The sequence below is a fragment of the Haemaphysalis longicornis genome, unplaced genomic scaffold (assembly GCF_048455015.1).
Source record: "Haemaphysalis longicornis isolate Haplotype H1 unplaced genomic scaffold, Haemaphysalis longicornis Haplotype H1 scaffold_147, whole genome shotgun sequence".
NCBI lineage: Eukaryota > Metazoa > Arthropoda > Arachnida > Ixodida > Ixodidae > Haemaphysalis > Haemaphysalis longicornis.
Window position 1 is genome coordinate 201,472 of NW_027526253.1, and position 25,776 is coordinate 227,247.

General features: G+C 49.5%; 1 protein-coding gene and 1 pseudogene across 1 annotated transcript; one reads left to right on the forward strand and one right to left on the reverse strand.

Annotated features, from left to right (window-relative positions):
* Nucleotides 1-2,148: 2,148 nt before the first annotated feature.
* LOC144165699 (uncharacterized) lies at nt 2,149-3,101 on the reverse strand. Its single transcript, XM_077695501.1, has one exon. It carries the CDS (start codon nt 3,078-3,080, stop codon nt 2,802-2,804), a length of 279 nt encoding a protein of 92 aa, XP_077551627.1. The 5' UTR covers nt 3,081-3,101; the 3' UTR covers nt 2,149-2,801.
* Nucleotides 3,102-3,484: 383 nt separating this feature from the next.
* The window catches only part of LOC144165683 (guanylate cyclase 32E-like), a 64,654-nt pseudogene continuing 42,362 nt past the window's right edge, over nt 3,485-25,776 (forward strand).

Below are 25,776 nucleotides of genomic sequence, written 5' to 3' on the forward strand. Positions count from 1 at the left end.
CATTCATACATGCAGTCAAGTAAATACAAGCGGTCAAGTAGAAACAAACACATAACTCTTACTGCGCCTGTTGACCAGAGGGCCATTCAATATCGACACAGGCATGAATGCAAATAAGGATGCCGGAAAATCCATTGCCTCGGCAGCTCTCTACGAGTGTTTCAGCTTGCCCAGGCCTAGGTTGTGTCTACTGGACTAGCATTCTCGCTGCTGGAGTGGCACTCGGATTTCTTAGTCGCACAATGGGCAATCGCCTTGTGCACAAACAAAGAATTGATGGTTCGACTCTTCCCCAGGACTGCTGCACGGCCCAGGAACCATTTGGCTGTGATGTGGTGGGTGTACTGCTGACGCAGATGTTTTGAGCAATCTACAGGTGTTCTGGAGAGAGAGAGAGAGCGATCTTTAATGAAGTCTGGCGATGTTAGCTGGCCTAAAATGCCTAACTTGCTACGCCAGTTGATCACGTGATGAAGACGATGGCGATGATGTTCAAGAACTTGAAGCGCTCAGAGACGGCGAGTTATTCACAGCGACTGGTCAGAGCTTTGGTAGCCCGTAAAGCACGTTTGGGACAAGTCCATGGTCCTAAAACGTCCTTTAGCTGCATGTCCACGGAAAGCGGCAGTCCCAAAGCCACTGCGACTCGTTCAATCTCTGCAATGGCACTCGCACTACCCGCGATACACCACAGCTTTCAGATAGCAGTAGTATGTCTGAAAGCAAGGCTTAAAAGTTTTTTGTTGTCTGAAGCTCGCTTTCTGGAGCCATTCTGTGTTCTACACTTTAGAGGCACTTACAGCTGGCGAACTGAGTCATAGTCAGTAATATGCAGCCATTACTCCCAGAGTGAGGCGTCGGAATGTACGTGCATGCCCGTTTCAGGGTTGACCAGCACTTGTTTTTCAAGTGTTTTACATGGCTTCAAGTTGTTCTTGCGGGCGTAGTTTAGTTTGTTTCTCTAGCGTGTTAAGCAAGTTTGAGGGTTGGCGATACCGCAGCGATGTCCCTGTGCCACATCACTGAAATATTCATGGAACTTGCATTGAAATGCTTCGCTGATGCTTCCCAAGCTTGTAAGTGTCCTGCATTCCACACACACAAAAAGTTTGCAAGGGCGAAATAATAAAAATGACAGCAGTGTGTGGTAGTGTAGGGCCAAGTTTCTTAGACACGCAGGTACACAGACATGCATGGTCCACCAAAAAAATGACCAAAAAGTACTGTTCAAAATGCAAGACCAAGTCCAAGTAGTGGGCACGAACTAGCACCGCACAACCAGCACCGATATGGGATGCCAAAGTGAACTAAAAACAATGGGTGGGTTGAATGACCCTTAGGGTAAGAGGGTGTGGATATCCTTGGACACACTCAGCGCGACAGCTTGAGAGGCATTAGAGCATTAAACTGTTACTATAGAAAGGCTACTGGGGTGGGAATGTCTGCTACGAATGCAATGCATCACACATAACACAAGCACTGAAAAAAATGTTCAATTCTGCAGACACTTCCGCGAGATTACCAAAGAGCTGTTAAGGAAACATCGTTTGATGATTCAACGGTAGACACAACAAAAATGCTGCGACAGCGTCGAGTTACCAGTAGTTCTGGAAGCATTGAAGCAAAAAAACGTCTTTTTTCACCTTGCTAACGGCTTGCTGCCAGTAGCATCACAATTCCAAGAGCCCTCACTGTTGGCATGCCTACTGCAAGACGAGTTGCAAGATAAGTTTTGCTCACTGGCTGCAACCACCTCTGTAACCTGGACACACGTGACTTGATTTTCCTTCACTGCCTGTGCTTGGATATAATGCAAGCTCGTGGTTTCATTCAGTCTAGGCCACCAGAGTGTCACCAGGTTCACTTGCACATCTAACCCCTGTACCGGCAGCCCCAGTGGCTTAGTGGGTTCAACACATATGGATAATCTGCATACTCAGATACCCACCCTATGTACCCACCGCGGTGGCTTTGCGGCTAAGGCGTTGTGCTTTTGAGCACGAGGATGCGGGTTCGATTCCCGGCCACGGCGGCCGCTTTTCTGAAGGAGGGGGAAAGCAAAAACGCCTGTGTACAAGATTTTGGAGCGCATTAAAGATCCCCAGGTGGGCAAAATAAATCCGGAGCCCTCCACTACAGTCCGCCTGCCTTTTATTTTCAACTGCCCTGCTGTGAAATTTGTCATCTGGTTGTCCTAGAAAATCGCCAAATTCATCGTGAAGCTGCGTTGAAAGCACAGTACATAAGGATCCTGTTTCGGACAAAGACAACGCCTCGTCAGACACAGAGCACAGCGCGTAAGAAAAATTGACTCTTCGTGCAAAATGTTCGCAACACTAAATTAATTTTAGCGTTAACCTCATCCTCATCCAGCCAAGATTTTCTCATGGTCGATGCAACGCTTCTGCTCGCCACTCAAATCCTGTTCCAATCAATTAATTCTGAAACTTCTAGATCCAATCACACGAACCTGCCATCCTCCACCGTGCCAACTTGCTTCGACTTGAAACAAGCCGGCCGCAGCCAGCAGGCGCAAAGCACGTCTCTCGCGGAGCCTACGACAAACCCAACCCACCAGCCACCCAACGAAGAAACCCGCCACACCCCCACAAAGCCCGGCCAACCGATCGAATGTCCAGAGACGCCGATACTCCCCAAACGCGGAAGTGATGCCGCATCCCGTCGGCCGCCAGGCTCCTTCCCTCTCTCCCTCTTTCCCCTCCAGGTTAGCGGGAAGGGGAAAGAGGGAGGGAGAGACGGACGCTCCTCCTCCTCCGCTGGCAACAGGGGGGTGGCGTCCTCTACCGCTGCGCTTCCATGGAAGATGGTGAGGTGCTGGGGGGGTAGCAGCGCCCCTGGGGGGGAGCCGTCCTCTGTGGGTACTGGCTGGGCGCTCCCATGCAGCCCTGCGTGCTGTACGCGGGCGCCGCCGATGACGTCGGGTACGCCGAGGCCTGCAGGATCGAGCCCTGCTGGGGGCTGGGGCCCATGGGAGGGGTGGCCGCCGAGAGCTTGGACAGCGAGAGCAGGGTCTCGGGGAAGTTGGGCGGCGTGGCTGGCGTGTTGGCGGGCGTGCACATCTGCGAGCGAGCGAGAGAAGGCGGGGGCAGGAAAGGTTGAGCTCTGTGTGTACAGAAGCAGCCACAGTTCCACTTCTTCCTTTTTTTTCTGTTTCTTTTGTTGTGATGTGAAGGCGTTACTATGTTCGGGTACAATTTAAGAGCGGCAACAGTTCATGATGCAGTGTGTCACTCCGGCAAAGCAACAGACCGATGACGTCAGTGCCCGCATGCTTTGTGAAAGGAGATTGCACTTGAAGTGTTTGTCATCGCTGGAGATATTTAAAGAGCAGATTAAGCCCAAAAATTCACGAGAACAACTTATGTCGCCCTCAAAATACTCGTAGTAAGGCACTCAGCGCTGAGCGGAGAAACGGCCACCTGCTGGGGAAACTTCCGTTGGCAATCTCAAGTTGTATCCGAGCATGGGCTCGCTGGAAAAACTTTCTGGTGGGTACTAGCCATCAACTATCCGCCGTGCCCATCAAGCGTCCACAGAAAAACGTCATCGCGGCTAATTGGGGGGGACGACGACAGCACCACCCAGAAGTGCACACTCACCCGACACTGAAATCGGCAATGCGGACAGGAGGACACTGATACTACAGCGGGGACTAAAAAAAGGCTACGCAATTTCAGCAAGTGCCAGGCCGGCGCAGTGAGGTTTGTCCTCCCCGCCCGTTGATGGTGGCACAATGCTCGGCGTACGCGGTCGCCAGCTGCACCCAGAGCTGACGTCATCACACCAAGGTGCCTCTCCCACCAGAACTGATGCTGATGCCAATACAGTCGAACACGGATATATCGAACACGGGTATATCGAATTATTGTCTATATCGAACTCATGAATTATCCCCTTGAAAATTCTGTGTAAAAGTATAGGAATTCGTACATTTATATCGAACGGTATTTTCCCCGACATTGCGTATATCGAACACCGCACGAGCTGGAAGGTGCTCTTCGGCGGTCGCTGCACCCCCGATTTCCGCGGTCGCGTAGTGCCTTCGCCGAAACCCGACAGGGACAGTAGCCGGGGCTTCGGAGGGTCAGGCTTGCCGTCTCATAGATAACTGCTCGGACAACCAAACCACCTGCGAGCTCGACAACATCGAGCTCAAGTTTCTGCCTCCGAACACCACAGCCAGGCTGCAGCCGCTCGACCGCTCGCCTAAGTCTTTCAAGGTTGGGTACAGGAGGCGACTACTCGATAGGCTTTTGATGAACCTCCGCGTGGGCACCGAGCTTAAAGTTGACCAGCTGGGGGCCATACACATGATGACGGGTGCCTGGAACAGCGTAAAGCAGAGCGTGGCCAACTGCTTCAGGAAGGCAGGCTTCGTGACGGCCGAACTTTCGGAAGCTTGCGAAGACGGCGACGACGACGAATAGGGCATGGGCGACACGTTTTGCGTGCTCTCGTCCCTTTTCGAGGCTGCTGTTCCAGCCGGACTGTCTGCCGGCGACTTCGCGAACGCTGACAGCAAAGTTTAGGCTGTTGCGAGCGTCGGTGACGAGGATATCGTAGCTGCGGTTGCAGGAATCCAGGCTGATAGCTCGAGTGGCGAAGATCGCCCGGACGAGGATGCGGCTACACGATCGTACTCCGCCGGTGAACTGGCGGCTGCGTTCATCTTGATTCTACGTAGTTGCGGCGACATCGGAGGAACTGGGATGTCACACCTGGATAGCCTCGAGAAGATCGAGACCAACGTCTTTAATTCCACGTACAGGACGAAGAAGCAGACCAAGATCAGCGATTTTTTTTCACGCAAATAAAACATCCTGTTGCGTTGTCAGTGCGGAATTAGTTGCCATTCTTGAATGCGCCGATCGGTAAGTGGTCGTCCGTCACACAAGGTCTCAGAGCCCATATTTTTTATATCGAATTTTTCATATATCGAACTCTTTCGCGATCCCTTTGGAGTTCGATATATCCGTGTTCGACTGTATTGTGTCACGTAACTACAAAAAGTGACCAAAGTGTGTGCCACAACCTTAAAAGCTAACAGAAGGTGTAAAATATAAATAAAAACAATCTAGAGAGAGAGAGAAGTGATTTGGTGGAAGAAAGGAAAGGAAAGTGCACTGGGGAAATTATTGAGCTGAGCTCAGTAGGGAGCTCACCTGCATACAACCCAGTGCGGGGGGAGGAGGGGGAAGAGGGGATAAAAGACTTGGGAGTAGGTTAGGGATGGAATAGAAAATATGTGAAAGAGAAAGACAGGAAGAAAAGGGAGAGAGAGAGAGAAGAAAAAAAGAACAAGAGGGGGGGGGGCATTACATAGGTGACAGCGGCACAAGTGGTCGGCGTGAGTAAAACAATCTAAAGTGTGCAATAATTTGAAGGATTGCCAAGAAAACTGTGTCCAATTGCACAAATTTGCAACTTACTTTTTGAAACTCCCACGGACCGGTCATTGCCACCAGTTCTACCTGCCTAACAACAGACCACATTGCACATCGAAACGCTGAATCTGCTGCATTGTTGCACTGACTCAGCAACACCACACAGCAACACGCTGTCGAGGCCACGTGTCCTCTGTCTTTTTCTGGTTGATGACTGCGCGCAGTTGGTAGCTTATTTTACGAACAAAGTACACTTCCCCTGTTGTTTCTCCACTGAGCTTATTAAGTCGAAAGCTTGTGCAAAAAAAACAGACATCGCCGTCGCCCAGCGCACAGAATGGTCACCGCCGTAAAGAGTAGGCAACACATTTGAGTTCATATGGGAATTTAGCCTGGGTCTCCAAAGTAGAAGCCGGGTGCGGTACCACCATGTAACCTCAGCACGCTGCCAACGGCAAACCAAACACAGCCCAACGTGCGAGGCCTTGACATTATGTCGCACGACAGGGGAACTCGGCAGCACTCGAGTAAAACAGGCACACGCCAGCCACAAAGAACTTTGATCGCGGGAAACTGTGGCATCAAGTGTTACCAGTATGCCTGCCAAAGTAACTGATGCCAAAAGACAAAGAAAACAGGGAAAAAGGCATGAACATGCTGTAGCACTAAAGAATTCTTTCATAAGCACTGCTAGAGGAGGCCATTGCTAGAGGGGGAGGAGCATGTAAACTGGCTTATGTGCCCCGAGGAATATTTTAAGCGCAGAGCACTTTAGGGGCTCGCCTTGTCGTCGTAGCTCGCTCGCTGGACCCAAGTAGAGCCACACGGCGTACCGTCATCAAGGCACCCAACAGAGGCTTCGAAAGCCAAGTGGTTCATATAGCAGGGGTGAGACAGCTGAATCAGATTTGGGAGCAGTTTTTGGAGCAGCGAAATCTTGATTTTGGAGCAGAAGAACCTTGAATTGTAGCAGAACGACATATATTATGTCACCTTAGGAGACTAAAAAAATCAAATTTTTGGCAACTCGCGGGGAAAAAGTGCACTTTTTAATCGGTTTTGAACAACACTGAAACAGCCTCTCAATAAACTTTTTTTTCTGCCAGTGTATCACGAGGTACGAACTGCACCACCTTTTTACAAACCATTTTTAAATTCTTAGGTTCTATGAATAGATGGTAGAGCTCCGTTGAAAATATCGAATTCAAAAACTAAGCAATCGTAAGGCATTTTTATTATCATGTGAATGCTGAAATTGTTATTTTTGTTATCCCGGACTCGGCTGTACGCACTAGTGTAGAGCCACGGCAAAAGTTGCGCAAAACGCTCGTATGTACAGCCGCCTCCCTCTTGGCATTAAATTTCACTTTAGATACATGAACCACTATTACTAGCGTGCAATAATAGCCAGTCCCGCTATCGGACACTGCTTGACCATTTTGCGGCAATGTAGCCAGCGTCGCTGCTACTGCAGCGTCGATAGTCTCATTTCCGCCACTCGCAAGCTCGCTGTGAAAGGCCGCGTTTTATAACACCGCAATGAGTCCGAAATTTCCCTTCAAACACGCACCGGACTCACACTCAAGGCCGAAACACCACGAATTCGCGGGCGCCATGTTGTTTTTGATGAACACCCGTCTTTCGAGTCCCGCAACAGATCAAAGGACTCAATGTAAACCCAGCTATCCCCATAACTAAACCAAGGTAGACATCGGCGAAGAGCACTCTGCCTGAACCACAAGCAAATGCTTCTTCCGGCGGCCACGTTTTCCCATCTTTACCACACCAAGATGGCGGCGCCCAGTAATGTCTCCGGAGATACAGCGCTCCAAAAATTGCCGTTATTGTTCATCAACTTGCACAAGTAGGTTGACGCTCAGTACACAAAAGTACTTTTTCTACAGGGCTTTGCAGTGGTTTTTGATGGGAAAACTTTAAAAACGCACAAACATGTGCAACCTGACATTGTGACTTTCGAACAATTTTATACTGGTTTTTATTGAATGATCAATCAATTAAACCTTTACAAACAGCATCGCCTTGGGGATGCTGGAAAATTAAGCTGTCAGTAAACATTTTTCACCACTGAAACTGACGGGAGCGTTAAAATCCTTGGCTCTCAGACTGTTTTGGAGCAGTTTGGCGCAATTTTTGAAATTTTCAAGCTTTTGGAGCAGCCTGGCGCAGGAAAACAAATTTGTATCAAATCTGCGCAATATGCGCAGCTGTCTCACCCCTGATATAGCCATAAGCGTTCGAAACTCGTGAACCACTGGCGCTTGTCATACATCTACCCGTTGTTCAGCGCAACGAAAACTGCAGGTACATTTGAGGTAAAATATATGCAATCAACAGGCAGCGCCTGTGTCCATCTAGTTAGGAACGCTCGTTCGGTTGGTTTTTACGATAGTACGCGAAAAAAAGTGGCAGTGCAACGCCGGCACGTGCAGAAGGAAAAGCGAACACAAAAAATTCCCCGCATTTCCCCGAGGGGAAGAATGTGAAAGTGCGAATGCACGAGTTGAATTTGCACGGTTCGGTAATGTTCGCGAAAGAGAGATCACACACACACACACACACACAACTACAAAGAAAGAAAGATGCATTTATTCCCAGACACCTATTTGTGTTGTCGTTGTACTTGATTGCTAGAGCGGATCTCAGCTTTGAAATTTCGTGTCAGTACTCCTTTAAGCGGGTGCATTAGCCCTTCTCACGCCCGATTCCTGGCCAATCCCCCACGTGGGTATGTACCATGTCAGCGGCCAGGCAGCGCGCGCCCATCTCCCCCCGTTGCCAAGGAAGACGAGGAGATTCCTGGCCAATCCCCCGGGTATGTGATGCGGACATCGCCGGTGGACGCAGGTTCAGGGTCGCTTAAGAAGTGCATTGCACTTAAAAGAAAAGAAGTCGCACTGGCGAAGTTTCAGGCAGGGGGCGCGTGAGCACTGCGAAGGCGGGAAATTTGAAATGCATTCGGTGGTAGCAGTGAGCGGACAATGGCGCTACAGCCCTTTACGGCAAATAACTGCTCTGCACTTCCGACAGCTTTCACATTGAGTGGAACAGCTTTAATTTTCTATCCGGATGGCACTCGTTTGTGAACAGTTAAAACCCGATTTCACGAATAAATTGGTTCCCAAATCGCTCATTCATTGGTCTCGCTAATGTAGCTGTGGACACGATCTTACAAACCATAAAAATGACGCTTCCAGCACCCGCAATGCTAAAGAATTTTCAATAAAAAAAGAAAAAGAAAAAAAAAGAAGCTGCCAGAACAGCTACCCTATGCATTTTTTCGTCCCCATATCACTTATCCTTCCTGGTGGCACTTGTACCACTCCAGAAAACCCCTGTTCTGAGAAACTTTTCCGCAGTGTACTAAATGTCGAAACACGTTTACATCGTACGCTTTGATGGATCCAACCAAAGCAGACACATACACTGCAGTAGAATTAAAACCGTACGAGACCTGGCAAAACAAAAGAGACGGCAGACAAGCACCTGTCGTGCCAGCTGTTGTCCTTTCTTTTTTCGTCTGCTACGCTTGATTGTATGTGTGTAATTTGCAAATGTCCAAATATTGTGCAGTTATTTTTTGCTGACAGTACAGGGATAGAGTCACGATTAAAAGGCTTATTCCGGTGACATGGACATACTCCCACCTATCAACTCATATAACTTCTAATGTTTGAGAGCCTGTAGCACCAGATAGGCAACCAAAGAAAATTTCTGCATGCAGTATGCAACATTTTGGTGCAGGCCACAAGCTTGATTCCTTCACCTTTTTATAACAAAGTCATAACAACCAATAACCAAAGTCATAACACTAGGCATTGCATCAATAATACTGTTCTTCACGACAACATGACGAAAAGCATAACGCTAATCACAAAAAGACTAAATTATAAATGAATGCTATAAATGATAAACAGCGTCTTCCAGGTACAATGCTACAGTATGTTAAGCCATAGCTGCCAGGGAGCCAAAAAATGCTGCTTACGAAACAGTAGTAGGGCTAAATTAAATGGTTACAACACAGTTGGTAATACTAACTCACGGGTTTTACAACAGGACTCCTCTTCAAACCCCGGACTAGGGCTTAAACAGGTACGTACCAGAAAAACTGGCCTTCGCTGCAAATGTCGTTGTAAGACTATTTTTCAGCCTCCACTGCCACGTAAATGCCTCTCCTCCTGCTCTCACCCACCGCTCACCCTCTTCCCCTCCTGTCTCGCTCATCCCACGATGAACATGGTAGAGGTTTGCTCAAGCCAATTCAATTTTACCGCGTTCGGCTGCTCGCACCATCTACAGGAACCTTTTGTTACTGCGGGACTTCCTGGCATGCCCCCACGATGTCTAGGGTCATGTGTGGGCATATTTGTATTTTTCGGTCAAAACAGTGTTTTCAGAAAAGTGCGCATTTTTTATGTGCTATTGCAAAAATCAAGCGGCAATGTATTTTCAACCAATGGAACGCTGAAAATACCACTTAAGTAGTGACATATTACTGCAAATATGCCTAAGGGTTTCTTTTCGCAGAACAATGTTGACAAGTATTAAGTGCATTTCTAGATTTAATGGTTTGGTATAGTTTTGCCTACACGGACGTATCGGTCAAGAATTCCTTTCACTTTTATCCGGGCGGCTGAATCGCAGGAGAGAAAGACCGACAGACAGACAGACAGACAGACAAACAGATCAAAATGTTCACATTTAAGTAGCCCAAGAAAGACTTTTGTCTAAAACATTTTACATTAACCAAGACACGTTATGTCCCTCCTGATAAAGCAGCAAGGCCACGGCGATGCAAGGAACGAGCTTCTTTACGAACCAGTAATAGGCGATTCAAATGCAGAACATCTTAAAAACAGAGCACCATTACCTCGCAGTACAAACAAGGGTATTCTACAACACAAAGCTCGGCACAAACCTTCAAAAACTCCTTGCGTTACTTTGTTACCAGGCGGAATAACGAAGTACTCTAAGGGCACTCGAATCGGTAACACAAGGTATGTGTGGTTTGTCTGCCACCCACCCTATGTCAATGATTACAGAGTGCCCTCACTCGCCCTCCAGGGACAGGAGGCTCTAAAGCTTGGAAGCACTTCCGGGCTATTCACCAAACGATTTGTGGTCTGTGTTTTTGATACCAGTGCTTAGGCAGTTGCGACAAAACAGGATGGAAAAAACGGTGAACAGGCGCCGTTTTCAGGCTACGAAAAGTATGCATGGTAACACCACGAGAAGCGAGACAAACCAACAACAGGTGGGCAACGAGGGTAACAGAGTTGATACCGAGAGGCAGGACTAGAAGAAGGGGAAGGCCATCAACTCGACGGAGGGATGAAAAGACAAAATTCAGAGGCGAAGAATGGACTCGAGCAGCACAGGACAGGAGTGGTTGGAGGTCAACGAGAGGCCTTCGTCCTGCAGTGGACCTGAGTAGGCTGTTGATGATGATGATGATCAAACAGACCAATTGTAACAATGCAAAGGCCTGCATCTCTATGTTTTCAGAAGGCTATCTGTCTCGGAACATTCCTTATCTTGCTGTCTGTACAGTGGTTGTCATGTAAACAACAAGCCAGCCGTATCTAGAAAGCGCTCGCGCTGCAAGCGTCGGCGACAGAAGCGGCCAGCTCGAACCTGAGAGTTCTGCTGTGGCTGCATCTGAATTACCTCATTCCAAGATAGCAAATGCATCACAAGTATGTAAAAGTGCATTACAAACCAACCAACGAGTGCGCCATCTATTGTGCCCTACTGAATACAATATTCCTGTAAAATATCCATGTACTGTACAATACCCCTGTCATACGTGCAAACTTGAGTGCAATTACGTTGAGTGTAGTATTTGCTTAAAATGTTACTTGAGCACAGTCAGGCGGCAAGCGAGAACACTGGCCAAAGTACACACTTGGGGACAAATGTGCTCCCAGAACGCACTTTTACCCGGCCCATCTTGCCCGAGTAAGTAGTCTCGTAAGCAGAATCCAACAATTGCGAAAACCAAAATGACACAGTGGGTGTGCTCAGAGAATAGTAAAAATTTTAAGTGCTAATTATGAATTTATTTCCGCTTTATTTTGACAAAAACGGAAATGGAAATGAAGAACAAAATCGCGGGCCGTCTCCACTAACTTCAAACCTGGGGAGGGGCAAAGCATGCAGTGTATAAGTGTATTCTTGGCGCCTTGGCGTTTGTGCCAACGGAGATGAAACCGTTGGAAGGTCGAGGTACACAGCTTTGCTGTAAAAGTCTCTTGTCTTTGAAGCACGAAGCTCTCTAGCGTGAGGTGTAAACGGGGTTCGGTGTTTTTTTTTTTGAGTACGCGTTGCGAAGCGCTCTAGCGTGAGGAGTAAACAAGTCTCCCAGTGTTTTTTGGTATGCATTACGTTCTAGTGCGAAGCATAAACAAGTTTCCCAGTGTTTTAGTACCGTGACTACGTACATGAGACGACAATTACGACGATGACAGAAGACGCCAACAGCCCCAGCCCCTAAGGGGCTTCGCCCCTAAAACAATCTTCCACTCAACAACTATACCAGTCAGTGTAAGGCTGTTGCTTGCTTTATGACAGCCATTTTCTCCAATGTTTGCACACAAACGGTTTGCTGTGGCCTTGTTGTTGTGTACTGCTTTTACTTTTTGTATTAAAAATAACACTGTGACAATTTACATTTCATGTATGTCACGATTCAGTGTACAGTGCACAACAGAAAGATGACTGCTGCTGCTCAGTCACTGTCCGAACCATGTTTTTGTTGACCCAAACCAAGCACGGAATGCTCTGTCACATGAGCTGTGTAGTGCTGAACTTTTGCTTTATACGAAATTATTTTGCTTTCTCGCCCAATGCAACAAACTGTGTAAAGCACAGAGTTGTAGTGTGCACTTTGTTTCCTGTACAGCCATGAACAAAAGAAATGCAAACAGGCAAATACAAACCAAAGCATGCAAAACCGAAAAATACTGTTCATGGAGGTCAAATGTGAATGTGAATGTTTTATTTCAGACAACCAAAAAGAATTACAAGGGAGATGTTGCCGAGTAAACATCGTAATGAACGCAATAACGGTGCGGCATTGATACATTTCTAAAGCCACATATCCCAAGTTTGTTATCGAAATAAATCCACGTGTCAATTTGACTTGTGTGGATAGAAATCGCAGTTTGTATGTTCTCATTTATATTTTCATGTTCGCGTTTCATTTGTAGATGACTGTGTACATCCCTTGGAAACACGGCAGTGACCGCAAAGAACCCGAATTCATAGAACTTAAGAGGAGGGCCGAACGCAAATAAGTGAGACAACCGATGTCAAGTTCTGCCAAAATACCACAGAGTATAAAGCTTGTGGCTGGGTGGCTTCTTCACCGCTGTGGCTTGGCGCTCAAACATCTCCACACTGCTTCATTATTATAGGTTGCGAAGCACAGCAGGTAAGACACAAAGCGTCTGCGAGAAAGCAGCATGCATTTGAGCCGACGTTCACACCAGCTGTCTCGCGAGTCAACTTTCAGCTGCGACAGTCCCGAAGGAAGCAATTTGCAAAACATTGGTCAACAGCTTTCCGTGGAGCCTGAACAGAGGGTTCGAGGTCAAACTGTAATACGACGGAGAGTTGGGCTCATTAGATTCTATCCGTGACAAAAACAACAGCAGACAGGACGAGAGAATAAAAAAAAGAGAAACATAACACAGCACTTGTTGTGCCTTTTTAGTGTTTTCGTCATGTCTAGTTCGTGCGCCGTTTTTCAGCAGCCAAATTGGCCATGTAGTTATTCGCACAGGCATGTACGCGTGCTCGCATGCAAAAACGCACGACTGATAAGCGCATTCTTTCAGTTTGTCCGACGTGGCCGGCTGTGCAGTTTGTTGTCGTTCAAACATATGCTACGCGGTCGGCAACGCGCGCAGCGCATTATTATTCTCCACCATGACTTATGCACATACACTTTGTCAACCTGTTACTCACACAATGAAGAAGGAGAATTTCAAGCAAATTACACCTATTTAGTTACATTTTGTGCCATATTCACACCAGCTGTCGCCACTGCCATCATAGCTAAGAGCACTTTGTTCAGTTGCAAGTGTCATTCATTCAGGGAGCCCTACTGGGTTTTTCAAAAGTACACTCAAATTTGCACGTTTGACACGCGAAGTACCATGCGAAACACTTTAGTGCAGAGTATAATGTACATAATTGAGCAGTTTCGATGGACCTAAACCTGAGTTCAGCACTGTAGGGTCTGCTGCATTCAAGCCCCTTTGCAAGGCATCATTAGCCACTAAGATACCACAAAGCTGCTCGAAACCAGTTTTTTTGCCTCAGACTGCTTTTACTACCCTACGAGAAACAGCAGCCGCGTTAAGGCCTCATGAAATTTTCACGAAGATGGCATCATAGACAGCTGGACCAAACACCATCAAAAGTTCACTATGTAGGCCACCTTACTTTTAATTTCCAAAATCAAGTCTTAAATTAGAACGGTCCGCGACCGTTCTAATTTAAGGTGCGTTCAAAGTAGCTGAGAATGAACCCGAACCGAAAGAGTTTCCGTCTTCGTTCACTCCTTGACTCGGAGCTGTTTGGGTTCAGTTTGCCGGCCAAAGAAGCAGCTCGCGAACCACACTTCCGTTTTCGCCTTCCCGAAGGCCTGTTCCGGGAGGAAGCGGACCCCGCCGTGGTGCGCGCCTTCCCGTCGTACCTGGGCATCGTGGGCTCGCCGGCCTCGGGATTCGAGGAGTTCGCCGTGGCCGTGAACGAATACATGCAGAGGCCGCCCTTCAACATCGTCAACGCTGCTGACACCATCGGGGGCCGGAAGAAGGTGCGACCCCCCTCGACCAAGTTGCTTTCGCGTTTGTTTGAGTGTGCAGCTGGAAGTTTTTGCACAATGTACCCCGTCTGAAACGAGCAACAAACCGAGATAACTACGTGTTCGGGCCAAACTATGTTTAAATGTTGATCGCACACACACACACACACACACAGATATATATATATATACACACATATATATATATATATATATATATATATATATATATATATATATATATATATATATATATATATATATATATATATATATATTTCTATTCTGATTCGCTATATGCATAGCGAGGGCCTCTGTTCTGGCAGTCTTGGTGCCATAGGGAGCTTAAGAGGGTTCAACGCTGGTTGACCACTCTCTCGACATGTCGTAGACACTCGAGTCACGGCGCGGGGATTAAAAAGAAGGTCCTCTTCACCCCGAGAAGTCACAGTGGCGCTGGCTACCACCGCCAAGCACAGGAAAAAAATTACATTGATATAAATACCCCAGAAAGCGGGAGGGGGGGGAATCGCCCCGCCGGTAGCGTAGTGGTTATCGCACCAGACCGGTATCCTGGAGGTCGTGGGTTCGGATCCCACCTGGCGGGCATTTTTTCTCCGCTTTCTTTCTTTCCAAATTCTTTATCTGTTTCAATGACCTATTTCAACCTCCCCTTTGCTCTCCGAGGTTTCCTTGACTGCCAACCCTTATTTCTGTGTTATATATATATATATATATATATATATATATATATATATATATATATATATATATATGTATATATATATATATATATATATATTTAGATCAGCTGCTGGACACAACCGAAAAAAGATCGTTTTAAAGCGAAGCTTTCTATGCCTCCCTGATTGTGATGGCGACGTTGCCCCAAAACGCACTGCACGAAAGCCAACTTTCTTTGACGATGATGATGATCGTAGGGGAAGTGAAAGATTGTTGAAAGGCGAAGCTTCCTCTGGTCGAAAGCCAATGAGTTCAAAGTCCAAAGTCAAAGACAAAATCCAAATCGTTACGTCCAAAACGGTTTGTAGGAAACCCAACTTACACCATGGGTGTCTACAAAGGCACGTCGAGCGCCTCGAAAGAAAAAAAAACGCTTCTCGTGCTCGCAATCGAACCTGGATACCTCGCGTTGTGACGCCGACGTCTATCCTGTCGCGCTATTCGGACATGGTCGGAGCAGTTCGGATGTTAAACTTTGACTCAGATTGCGTTGTAGAAAGCTTCGTGTTTTAACCATCTTTTCTGTTAAGGAAGGGGCTGTGATGAATATTTCTTTCGGAAAACAATTTGTGACTGGAAAAGCGCGTGCTGATCTCTGAAGTAATGATGCTCCAGTGAAAACGAAGTTGAAGGCGATGGTGATAGTCCCGGAAAGCGAGGTTCCGTTCCCTCGTAGGTACAAGCCCGGCACTTCCTGCACGCACCCCGCGCCGTCTAGTGGTTCGCTTCCAACACTGCTTATATTGTTTTGAGAAACGTTAGAGAAGTTTAGATTCTTTGTCTCAGTATCCGACTGGGTAGAAACAAGGGCTCTGACGTGGACATCCTGAGTTCGAGCCCCATCAGGACTAAAAGGTTTGCAAGGGGGATTTTTTTTATTATTACTTATTGTGCATTATTTTCGCGAGCAAGGGTGGTTTGGTGCATTATAAGTAGGTTTAGTGGTGGGGTGCGGCGTATCAACACGTTTAATTAACGTTCTGCATCGCACCGGAGGTGCGGGGCTTGTACGCATCACGGAACGGAATATCACTCCGGGGAAATCCGGTGTAATGTGACCGTGCAATTAAGCGAACTGCTAACTGGCTCCAAAATGAAGGAAGCCGAAGACGTCACATGAGCAGGCAATTACGTCACGCCTGGTCAGCCGGACGAGCAGGCAACACGACGAAGTGAGCTCGTTCACAACCGCTATTTGCGGGCTTTCCCACAGCATCAGCCTTTATGCGGCAGTGCATGCTTTATGTATGTATTTATTGTACAATAGAAATAAAGGAAGGTCCACCAACAGGCGTAAATTGTCTCGCCTAGGGGCGGACACCGGAACGCCTGCTGGTGTAGGGGAGGTGGGATAGGGAGGAAAGAGTACATAGGAATTTTGGGATAGGGTAGAGGGCTTACATAAATATATAACACATGGGCAAGAATAAGAAGGGACATATATACAACGTTAGGTGAAGAAAAAAAACACTAGACATATAAATAAATATCAAAATACAGGACGCGAAGGTGTAGCAAAAAGGACACCTGCACACATACACACGCACACACACATACACACACAGGAAAGCTACACTAGCAGCTACACTTCACTGCAACCGGGACAGTTATGTGAAGTTGTAGCGTAGTGCGCTGTGGAGCCCAGAAGCACCCAGGCATGCTCCCAGGGCCTCGAGCACTTTGTCCCGCTCCTTGCACTGCCTGGGGGCCAAAGCAGTTCCTCGAGCGGCCGCACCCATCGGAGCACGGCCAGAAGCTCCGCCCGCCCTGCCGCAAACTTGGGGCACCCGTACAGTACATGCGGCAGGGACTGCACGGGCGCTCGGCAGTGAGTGCAGGAGGGACCGGCCACCCGCCCCAGACCTCCTTGTTCCGCTCTCGTCCACGCGCCCCCCACGCGGAGGCGCAGGACGGCCGAGCGCAGTCGACGAGGCAGGCGTGATGCCCGCACAGGCGGCAGACCTCCTCCGACACGCAGCCGCGGGTCTGGGTGCCTGGTGCGGAGGTGTCGCTGGATGAGCAGGCGGGCGTTGTCCGCTGCCGCCTGGGCCACCATGTCCGAGGGAGGCAGCGCGTGTGCCCCGGCGACCATCTCGTCCGCCCGCTCGTTTCCGTCCAGCCCGATGTGGGCGGCGACCCACTGCAGGCACAGCCGAGTGCCCCGGTCCGCCAGCTGCGCCGATTTCTCCCGGATGCACCAACAGGGAGTGCGAGTCGCCGTCCTGTAGACGCGCTAGGGCCACCCGGGAGTCGCACAGCAGGGCACAGCGCTCGGGCAAGGGCTGTACCTCTAGCAGCAGGTCCAGGCCCCGTCCGACACCCACCAGCTCAGCTGTGGCCGAAGATGAGGCATAGGGCAGCCGCGCCTGCCGGGTGGCCTCACCCAGCACGGCGGCCGCTGCGGCCGACCCCTGCTGCTGCCGCACCGAGCCGTCCGTGTAAACAAGGGCGCGGCTTTCTAGGCCGCCCAAGGCGGCGCCCCGTGTCAGCTGCAGTTGTCCGCAGGGGGACGTCCGCCGCTTGCTGCGCAGACCTGGGATGTCCAGCCTCACGTCAGCTGTCAGAGCAGGAGCCGGGCCACCAGGTCGCGCATCCACGGGGGCCACCACCTCTTCGTAGAGCGCGAGCATGCGCCCCATGTGCGAGCGGTGGTAGCCCCTCAGTCGCTGCTGCAGCGGGCCGCCCCCCTCGGCGCACCGCAGCCGGTCAATTGGACCAAGCGCCCGATGGTCATCTCGAGGGTCCACGCCCCCGCCTTGGCCAGCGTCTTCTCGCACGGCGAGCTCTGGGGCAGGCCGAGGCAAGCGCGGACCCCCTTGCGGTGATCCCTTTCCAGCTGCCGCCAGGTCGGTTTCCGCAGGTTCACCAGCGACAGCGCATACATGAGGAGACCCACAGCGGAGGCATTGTACAGCCGGAGAGCCGTCCGCTGCGAGCAGCCGCTGTCCCGGGCCACCATCTTGTGCACTGCCGTGGTGGCCAGCTGCGCCCTGGCTCGGAGCTCCTTGGCTGCCTGCCGGACGTTCAGCCGGTGGTCCAGGGTGAGCCCCAGGTACCGCACCCTGGTCTTCCACTGGAGCTCCTCACCATCGATGGTCAGGCGCCGGGTCCATCCACGGGCGGCGGTGTCTGGATGCACCAGCATGACAAATTTGTCGCCGACAGCTGTAGGCCGACGCCCGCCAGCTTGGCCCGGACTGCATCCATGGCCGCCTGCAGTTGCCGCACAATGGCTCGGCCCTGACCCAGAGGGAAGTCAAAATTTTTAACACGAAAGTGTTTAATGACCGGGTACACCAAGACCTGACCGGCGTCATATCCGTCACGGAAATGACGTCGCCAGAAGAGGTTCCATTGACGCGGCTGCGCGTGGATTCGAGCCACGAACTCTCTCGCCGCAACAGGAGGTACACAGAGCTCTGCCCACTGCGCTACGAATTGATTGATTGATTGTAGGGTTTAACGCGCCGACGCAACGCAGGCGATGAGGCGCGCCGTAGTGGAGGGCTCAGGATTAGTTTTGACCACCTGGGGATCTTTAACGTGCGCCGAAATCTCGTACACACGGGCGTTTTTGCTTTTCGCCTCCATCAGAAAAGCGGCCGCCGCGGCCGGGAATCGAACCCGCGACCTCGAGCACAGCAGCGCAACACCTTAGTGCGCTGCGAATTCAAGCGCAAATAAGTCTACGAACGCGCCTAATATCTTTCGCACTACTTTCTTCATTCAGATGCTGTCTTGGAAATGATGCCGTCTAGGAGAAGTAAAGCGAAGTAGTTCATCGTGACACTAATGAGCGCCGACAGTTGACGCCTCGATGCCAGCGTCTTCGTGTACGTGGGACGCTGGTGAATTGAGACACCCTCCGCCACCTACTGCTTTCGGTTTCAATTCCGTTGCGTTCGCAAGGTTTTCAAGGAGCTGTGGTTTCAGTCGCGTGAATCCAGTACCTAACATTGATGCGTCTAGCAGTGCCAAACCGACGTAATATGAATAGCAATGTGCAAGTTTGTATGGATGCACAATAAATGCTCCTGTGATGGGACATTTCACTTTCGGGTTTTGCCAATTCTTATGAAAGAAGCATCAACCACATTTTTTTTTTATATTTCCAGTCGCGTCTTATAGCCACGACGTATGGCATTTTCACGAAATTTTCAGTGAACGCAATAACCTCGTTGTTCCTTTTGCGCACAAGTGACACTAACTATGGCGCATTGTTTTTGTTTTGCCTCAGCTTCTTTTTTTTCCCCTCCGGGTGCATCTAAAACGCGCGCCACTACAATGCAGATCCCGTCGGAAGGGGCCTACCTGTACGACGCCGTGATGGTGTACGCGAGGGCCCTCAACGCGTGCCTAGCGCACGGCGGTGACTTGCGCAACGGAAAGCACCTCTTCGAGCACATGCGGGGACGATCCTACCAAAGTGCGTATACGGTGACATCGCAAAAATAGGCTCAAAGGGGCCGTGATGACAAAATACAGGTTTGGTTCGTTAATAAAAAGACTATATTTTCCCGAGAATAACAATACCAGTTTTATCGCAAACGTCAGACAAATAGGGATATATTAACGAAATCAGATGCGGCAGTGGCAACTTCCAAGCCACTTTCCGCTGACTCCTCTGTGACGTCATAGAATATTGTTCGCGCAATCGGCGGCCGCCGACCTATAGGCCACTAGGACTGTGCGACGAACCTCTAGTTCCGTTTGGTCGTATAGCTTGAGTGCTAACACAACGCTTCGTTTTTAGTGCTGGGGCGGTATTCCCGTGTTTTGTCCCTTTTGTGTCCCTTTCAAAATTGTCCCTTTTGAGCGAGCCCTGATTGGCTAAAATCAAACAACCGGAAGTGACGTAACGCAAGCGCAACTGCCAACGCCCACTGCTTAACCGGAAGTGCGTCACGATGAAAGGGACTCAAAAGGGACGTTTTCAAAAGGGACAGTTACGAGAATACCGCCCCTGTCCTCTATTTTACAGCGGAGCTGTTGTTACTCGCCGTAAGTTCGCCGTTTCAGGAAAAAAATACTAAGAAAATGGCGAGCGCTCGTGAGCGCATGCCTCGCGGCGACCGCCAAGCCAGCGCAGCGGCTGTAGCAAAAAAAAAAAACACAGGAGAAAAAACTTTAGCGCTGTCGTCAAGCGCTACTGCTCATGTGAAAAAAAAAAACAGCGCTAATGCTAAAGATGAAAATGGCGCTAAAAATGAAAAGACAGCCTGCTTGGCAGAGGTCACCACGGCCCCCGCATTCGCACTCTCTCGACGCCATTATGGATATGTGGAGACAGGGCTACGAGTGTGCCAGTCTTTCCCTAGACGACTGCAGACCTCGCCACCCGCTGCCTCGAGTCGATGACAAAGAGCTGGTAGAAGTCTATACAACGCTGAGGATGACTTTGCATCCACCACTCGCCGCGAAGAAGACGGCGTTTTCTTCGATGCATATGTGACGACAATTACTAGCACCGCAACTAGGCAAATACCGTAATTACCCGATTCTAACGCGCACCTTTTTTCCGGAAAAATAGGTCGAAAAATCGCATGCGCGTTAGAATCGGATACGAAACCGAAACTGCCGAAACAACGGAAATTTCGTCTCGCCCATCGCCATCTCAAGATGGCGCCAAAGCTTTTAGCAACAATTTTTCGGACGCAGAAAGCATAGACGCCCAGGCTTTTCTATCGGCGTTCACACAAATCGTCAAATCGTTCCACTTGCGCACTTGATAACAGCAATGGCAGCAGCGGCTCTCGCGCGTTCAAAACGAGTGGTCGGCTGAAGCGTGCGCCTCTGGAGAAGTTCGCAGGATGGGCGTGCGAGGCGTGGGCCACGATCCCATCGACCATGGTTGAACGTTCGTTATGAAGTGTGGCATCGCGAACGCGCTGGACGGCACCAAGGACGAGATGTTGTGGTCAGCGGAGAGCGACGAGGAGGGAGATGGGTGAGATTACTTCGAGAAATAAATCGCCCGTTTATCTCGCATTTGTTTTCCTTGCTCACAAAGTTCCGTGCGCGTTACAATCGGAAGTGCAAGTTTTTTTGGTTTTTTTGCCAGGAAAATAGGGTGCGCGTTAGAATCGGGTAATTACGGTAAGCGATGATACTGAAACTTAACTATGTGAACGGCAATGTTCACCTACAACAGCTTCGCCATTCAGGGAGTGCAAGCTGCCCTGAATATTGGGGCTCTTCGATTTACAGTCCAGGAGTCACCGCGGACTCCCCGAGAAGCAGTCCGGCATTCGATTTTCCCATGCATTCCTATGGCTTCGGGGAATCCTCGGACTACCCGCGGGCTATCCGCGGTGAGTCCGAGACGGTAAATCGAAGAGCCCCATTGTTGTCACTCCTGCCCATATTTCGTCACCGTAGCGCGAAATTTGAAAGTTAAACAAAGTTGTATTTATTTTTATTTATGGCACTTCTAATTTCAACGCGCGAAAACAGGACCAACGGCAAAAGCAGCTTGTTTTGTAGAACAATTCCTCTAGAAACGTGGTCAGAAAAGGGCCATACGAGCGATCGAATGGTACACGAACGGAGCAATCTGAGCCGGGATTCACGACTTCCAATGCTCTGAGCATATCCGAAATGCAATGGTGGGGCTGAGTATATTGACTATGCGCGGCGACCACACTTCCTTAATGCAAATAACTTGTGTTCTTTTGGTGCATTTGTGAAAACGGTTCGCGCGCATTAAATGCAATTCTGAGCCTGCATTTCCCTGTTTGCGTCCTCTTTGATTTGCTGCAGTCGGTGCAGGCATGACATGTAGATAACAGGCGTTCGACTTCAAATAAAGATTTGTGCACACAAAAAAAAGCCGTAGCCTTTTTTTTTGTATAAATTTAGGTTCGATAACTAGATACATTAATTCGATCATGTCCAAAGAACAGCGCTCGCTCTCGCCCACAAAAAAAAAATCATGCCATATCCACGGAATGAATGATGATAAGTGGGGCGAAGCTCGAGAGGGGGAGGTCATCGGTAAGCGTAACTCACCCGTGAAAGTTCGCCCATTACATCATTAAGAAAGACGTAAGACTGTGTGCGTACATTGTACAAATCAACTTTTATTTTCGGAGTCAATGCTCCCAGGCCCAGACCTGGTGAAAGACCCCGCGCCATCGAGGACTACCCCGCACCTCCACCACAATTTGTCACGTAGGATGGGACACAACAGTAAAGAAAGAACTTTTATTTAGGGCGAACTTGTGCCCGAACAAGACGAGAGGAAACGAGCAAAGGTCCTTGCGTCTCGTTCGATCTCCGAGAACGACTGCCTGCGTTCGTGGCGTGATCTCTTGCGTGATCTCCCCCTCGCAGTGCACGTGCGCTCGCGCCTCCGTTGGCGAACACAGACAAGCTCGCGCTCCCGGTGCCGAGTTTGCGCTGCCGGTTGCAGCCGGTTCTTGGGCGTGCAACGCGGCCCACTTTGCGACATCTCCGAAAGCATGCGGCGGTCACGTACCACGAGACACAAGGGATGGACAGACCCATGACTTAAGGAGCTTCGCCCCTAAAAAAAATCCCGGGCCATCATCAATAACGTGAAGCCGGGTGAAGGGCGAAGCATGCAGTGCATGAGTGTATTCTTGGCACCCTGGCGTTTTTGCCAACGGAGATGAAACCGTTGGGGGGGTAGAGGTATACAGGTTTGCTGTAAAAGTATCGTGTGTTTGAAGCACGAAGCTGTCTAGCGCGAGGCGTAAACGAGTGTCCCGGTGTTTTAGCACCGTGACTACATCATGACGAACGACGATTACGACTACGACGACGAGAGACGCCAATAGCCCCAGCCCCTAATATGAGGACCTGAGTCCTTTCTGCTCTGCGCTTTTTTCACAACTTTACGCCTTTGCACAATTCTCGATGAATGGTGGTCCTGAAGCAGCAGTCTAGAGCTACAAGCCTGCTCTTCAAACCAGTCTATCCCAGTCACTCGACTTGTATACTGTCTGCCGAGAACCACTTCATTTGCTGAACAGCCTCCAGCTTAGCTTAAAGTCGACGTACACATGCAAACATGCGACGTGAATGCGGATGCCCTCCTCCTCGGGAGCACATATCCAGTTTTTAAAGCGAAACTTTCTATCCTTCACTGATGGCGACTTGCCCCGTAACCAAAACGCATTGCACAAAAGACAACTTTACGCAGTGGGAGGCCACATGATGGTGGTGGGTTTCCACAAAGGCACACCTAGCGTCACTAAATAAGCTACGCGTACCGCCACTTCGTGCACCCGGAAGCGTGTGGGGGCCATTTTGTTTCTGGCTTGCAATGTTCCCATCTCTCCCAACAAAACTGCCGCCGATTGTGACGGGCAGGCGTCCGCGCAGCAGAGAGAGAGAGAGAGAGAGAGAGAGAGAGAGAGAGAGAGAGAGAGGGGGAGGGAGGGAGGGAGAGAAAGAGGGAGGGAGGGGGAGAGAGAGAAGGCTCTTTAACGAAAAAGGAGAGAGGTTTGCCAACGTTTACAGTCGCCTACATGCTTCCCTGCTGTGGGTTGTGGATGGCGGAAGAAAAGGCCCAAGATAGAGCTGGTCAGGGAAGAAAAAGAAAAAAAACTGTTGTGGACTTGGCGCGATAACGGACTTGCACGCATTTGGTTTTTGGTCTGAGCTTGGGCCACATTATTTACAATTTTGAAATTAGGCCGATGTCATCCAAATAAGAGAACAAACTCCGTAGAGCTTGTCACTGCTTCGAGGGGCAAATCCATGGTCCTAAAATAATCCTGAGAGTTATTGGACCCCGTTCTAGACGTTCAATGTTTTCAAGGAAGTGTGATCGCGGTTCCATGTAGGCGGCACATTCTAATAAAATGTGTTCAACTGTTTCGACACAAACACAATCATAACAGTGCGGATTTGGCGTCGCTCCAAGACGAAATAGGTTACTATTTATGTATGATGAGTTCAGCCGTAGACGATGGTGTAACGTTTCCAGGTTACGAGTAAGCGGTCTCGGGAGTCTCGACTTAAATTCTGGGTCAATAGTGTGCAAATAGCCGCGAGTATTTTGCAAGTTGCTCCATAGTGAAGTGTAGACATTTTGTTCTGTACAGTACTGCATTGTACAGCGCCATTCAAGATGCAGGGTATACCTTTTGGTGGAAAGTGGTAAACCGACGTCATGTGGTGTGCTTTTCTTAGAGGCGCACCCGTAGAGTCGTGTATATAAGTTACTATACTCGGTGACAACTTAAGAACGGCACCGGAAGTTGCCGCTGTGCCCTATCACCGTAGCCGGATGTTTCTCCACGCGGCGCAAGTAGGGCGTTACTGGGAATATTTTGAACATGGCGTGAGCCGTTCCCGTGATTTTTTGAACTTAATATGCTTATAAACGACTCTAGTGACGACAAACAAACTGCGTGAGACAAGGCAGACGATATCACGCATTCATAGCAAACCCCTTTCAAAACGCGCGCGCACTGACGTCACGGGTCCGGCGCTTTGTCGGAGTGACACACTACATGAGGTGGTGACGTTCTTGAGATGTAACCGAGTATATATACACCCGCTTAGGGGCCTGCCTTCTGGTTGACCCTACTCTTACCAGCGCAGGTGCCATGGGATACATGGTTCGCATGGACGACAACGGCGACGCTGAAGGCAATTACACCCTCATTGCTCGGAAGGGGAATGGGCAGAAGGATGGAGCTTTTGTCCTGTTCCCCGTCGGGGTGTTCGAGCTGTCCGGCAACGGCTCTGAGCTGCCGGTGAGCAACATGGGCCGCATAGCTTCGATCGATGTATTGCTGAATCGGTCGGTCAGTCGAATGATTAGTCAATGTATCGACCAGTCTAGAATCACTGGATAAGATATATAGTGCCGTCAATGAGGCACGCAATTGAGCAGCAGCGGCCATTTTGGTGTTTATCAGTGTTGCCGGATTGCCGCTTCTGGGGCCTCACCGCCAGCTTTGACGAGCTCATTTGCAAACAACACTGCCGAAGACGCAGCAACAGGAGACACTTCTGCAGCTGAAATGCGGCGAAGTGCGTTATCTTTGATTCACGTTCGGAACGACGCCAGTCGCGCGTACCCGCAGAGCAGGGATGCCAAACTGAGACTACAACAGGTGACCGACAGAAAATGCATAATCAACAAAATGGCGGTGCCCATTAAGCGTCGCAGCGTAAACAAATGTCACGTGATGCGAACTGACCAATGATCAAGGCGGCGGCACGGAACAATAGGCTAAAAGAGTGCCGATACTCTGTGCCGTTATCTATTCACACTAGACCAGGGGCGGTATTCTCGAGTTTTGTCCCTTTTGCGTCCCTTTCAAAAGTGTCCCTTTTGGCGAGCCCTGATTGGCTAAAAGCAAACAACTGGAAGTGACGTAACGCAAGCGCGGCAAACCTACTGCCAATGCCCACTGTTTAACCGGAAGTACGTCACGATGAAAGGGACTCAAAAGGGACGTTTTCAAAAGGGACAGTTACGAGAATACCGCCCCAGTCCACCAATCGGTAAGTAAATCAGGCGTCGTTTATAATGCTTTAATCGTAAATGATCAGGAAAGCAGCGGTATACGCGTCAAAAACCAACCAGGCGAAGAAGCTAGTGAAATTAAGCACTGAAGCTGATTTTTGCGAGGTCATAACTCCGCTTTTTAATTTTCCCGCGTTTTTCCTACTTTACCCTTTAGATTCTGAACCTGTTCGACACCATCGACTGGATCAACGGGATGCCGCCAAAAGACGAACCGCCGTGCGGCTTCAGCGGGGAGAAGTGTATACGTGAGCTGTATAATCAAATATTGCTCACATGTCGCGACGGAA

Coding starts and splice junctions, on each gene's coding strand:
- LOC144165699 (XM_077695501.1), bottom strand. CDS start 3,080: ATGTGCACGCCCGCCAACACGCCAGCCACGCCGCCCAACTTCCCCGAG.